This window comes from Pinus tabuliformis, chromosome 2_1 (genome assembly GCF_031772625.1).
Source record: "Pinus tabuliformis cultivar Carrire ecotype Pingquan chromosome 2_1, CPIR1, whole genome shotgun sequence".
NCBI classification, from domain to species: domain Eukaryota; kingdom Viridiplantae; phylum Streptophyta; class Pinopsida; order Pinales; family Pinaceae; genus Pinus; species Pinus tabuliformis.
The window spans coordinates 117,538,934-117,541,532 of record NC_142299.1 but is presented as its reverse complement, the minus strand read 5'-3'; the positions used below and the strand labels follow the sequence as shown (position 1 = coordinate 117,541,532).

At 37.9% G+C, this 2,599-nt stretch overlaps 1 protein-coding gene across 1 annotated transcript; it reads left to right on the top strand.

The window, feature by feature from the left end:
• Positions 1-472: 472 nt before the first annotated feature.
• On the top strand, positions 473-1,408 carry LOC149199054 (antimicrobial ginkbilobin-2-like protein). Its single transcript, XM_089400444.1, has one exon. It carries the CDS (start codon positions 473-475, stop codon positions 1,406-1,408), a length of 936 nt encoding a protein of 311 aa, XP_089256570.1.
• Positions 1,409-2,599: the final 1,191 nt, after the last annotated feature.

Sequence of the window (2,599 nt, the reverse complement as noted above, 5' to 3'; positions counted from 1 at the left end):
AGCCCAGAATTAGGCCTAGGCCGGTCCCAATGTTGAACGAATTAACATTTCTTCCACTGACAACTAAGACCGTCGACTTCTCTCTGGTTGTTAGTGATCCTTAGAAGTCGTCGTCGACTTCTGAATAGATTAGTGAACACACACATTCCAAGAACGCAAAGAGATAAATATTAGCGAAGGAGCTTGGAAAGTTCATGAGTGCGTTAAAAAGTATTTTCTCGATAACACGGAAGCAGGGGCGGCCGAGTTTGACCAGTGGCACTCAAACTCCACTACAGGTATACTTTCCATGAATCCGGCGAGTCATCAGATCTATAGTTTCTCATTTGACCTGCTTTCATTGACTCTTAGTAGCTCGTATGCGCGTAGAATCTTTAAATGCATGGGAAACTTAAAAACATGGTCTATGCGTCTATGTGTGCAGAGAAAATCAGAATTTCGAGCATCGTAGGTTCTCCATTCTCCATTGGCCATGACAATCCTCCACGGCAGAGTTTCGTGCTCGACACTTCTCATGACCCAAGCTGTTCAACTATTCTATGGAATGGCACTTCTCTTGATGATAATTACACTTCAGTCGCAGATTTGCAAGGCAGCACTACAGTATTCTAAATGCGACCACAATTTTAACTATACAACAGACAGTAAGTACGAGAGAAATTTGAACAGTGTCATGACTAGGCTTATTAAAGATTCGTCCCACACAGGGTTTAACACTTCTGAGAATGGCCAAGTATATGGCCTTCTGCAATGTCGGGGAGACACAACACCCGACCAGTGCTACAATTGTTCACAACAAGCAAACACTACTCTTCGACAAAATTGTGGGAATGCAGGCGGCGGTTTAATGTGGTTTGACTTCTGCTTTTTGCGTTATGAGAACTATAGTTTCTTCGGACAATTGGATACCACTGATAATTGGTATCTTTGGAATGAATACAATGTCTCAGCTAGTCCTGATGTTTTTGTTAAGGCTGTTAACAGCTTATTCAACAAGTTGGTAGATGAAGCAACATCTGGATCTACATTATATGCTTCTGGAACAACTACTGACTTCTTGTCTCGAAAGATTTACGGTCTGGTCCAGTGCACCAGAGATATGTCGATACACAACTGCACATCATGTTTGCAACAAACAATCAGCTATATTTCTACAGTTTACAGTGGAAGGCAAGGAGCACGGGGTTTGACGGGAAGCTGCACAGTTCGTTATGAAATGTATAGTTTCTTTAATTCTACTTCGTCTCCACCTCCTGCGGAAGCACCAGCTAATAGCCCAGTTGCTGATACACCACCGAGTCAGACCACACCATCCAGTAATAGTACGCAGAACAACAAATCTTCAAACAATTTACCCATAATTTTGGGTGTTGCTGGCGGCTTGCTTCTGCTTCATCTCATTCTGTGACATTGCCGGATCCCACCCAGCCTGCTTTTGTTTCCGAAAACAGCAAGTCCACCGGTTATGGCTCTGGGGTTTCACAATCTGCTAGTATTTCTTCCCCATCATCTGCTGCATCTCATGCGCCTCCGTCAAACGCAGATGCTTCGATTACAGAGTTGGTACACAGGTAACGCTCATCTTGCAATCTCTCGGCCTTAAAAATGGTACGTCTTTGAATGTCGTGAAATAGGTGGGTTCAGAGATACGGATGTGCATAATCTCTAATAATATTACTTTAGGATGCTATTGTAATAAGTTATGTAATAGTTAAGTGTGTGCGTTTTACAATAGTTACGCGTGTTGTCAAGCTTTTGTGAGTGGTGGAGTGAATGTTGTTATCCTCTCCACCCTACTTTTGTTATTTGAGTATGACAAATTGTTGTTATATTTGTTGTTATACTGAAATTGTTGTTATTTGAGTATGACAAATTGTTGTTATATGGGAGTGATTGTTGTCATCCTCTCCACCCTACCTGATAAATTATTGTCCTATTTATTTTCCCTTATTGTCCTATTTCTTTTCCCTTTTCCTGGTAGCTTCGTGTAATGTTTTTTATGTAACTAGATTACTTTCAAAATTACTGTAATGTTTCCTATGTAACTAGATTACTTTCAAAATTACTCAATCTGCGATTCCTCAATAGCGAAGGCGTCAAAATTACTCAATCTGCGATTCCTCAATAGCGAAGGCGTCCAAAAGAGCATTTACATATAAAATTAACCATAATGCAAACTTCAAAATCATGGCTTTTGGCACTTTCTACAGTTGAGATTTAGATTTATAACTTTAATGCAACGTGGATTTTATCCTATGGTTTGCTATATTATTCTGAATATTTTGGCACTTTCTACAGTTGAGATTTAGATTTATAACTTTAATGCAACGCTGATTTATCCTATGGTTTGTTATATTATTCTTTATTGATAATGATGGTGTGATTTTTAATTTATGACAAACAACACATATTATGATATAGAATTTGAGTTAAATTAGTTTAGTTTTGATTCTTGTGTTATTTGTTAAAAAAATTATCAAAATGGATATAAAAATTAATATTTTAAAAATTGAAAATTTTTAAATTATTGATACACATAAAATATTAGTTAATGTGTGTGAAATAATTATAAAAGTATATTGATGATTTTTCGTGTGTA

Excerpts from the sequence above, each read along its gene's own strand:
- LOC149199054 (XM_089400444.1), top strand. The coding sequence starts at position 473 with ATGACAATCCTCCACGGCAGAGTTTCGTGCTCGACACTTCTCATGACC.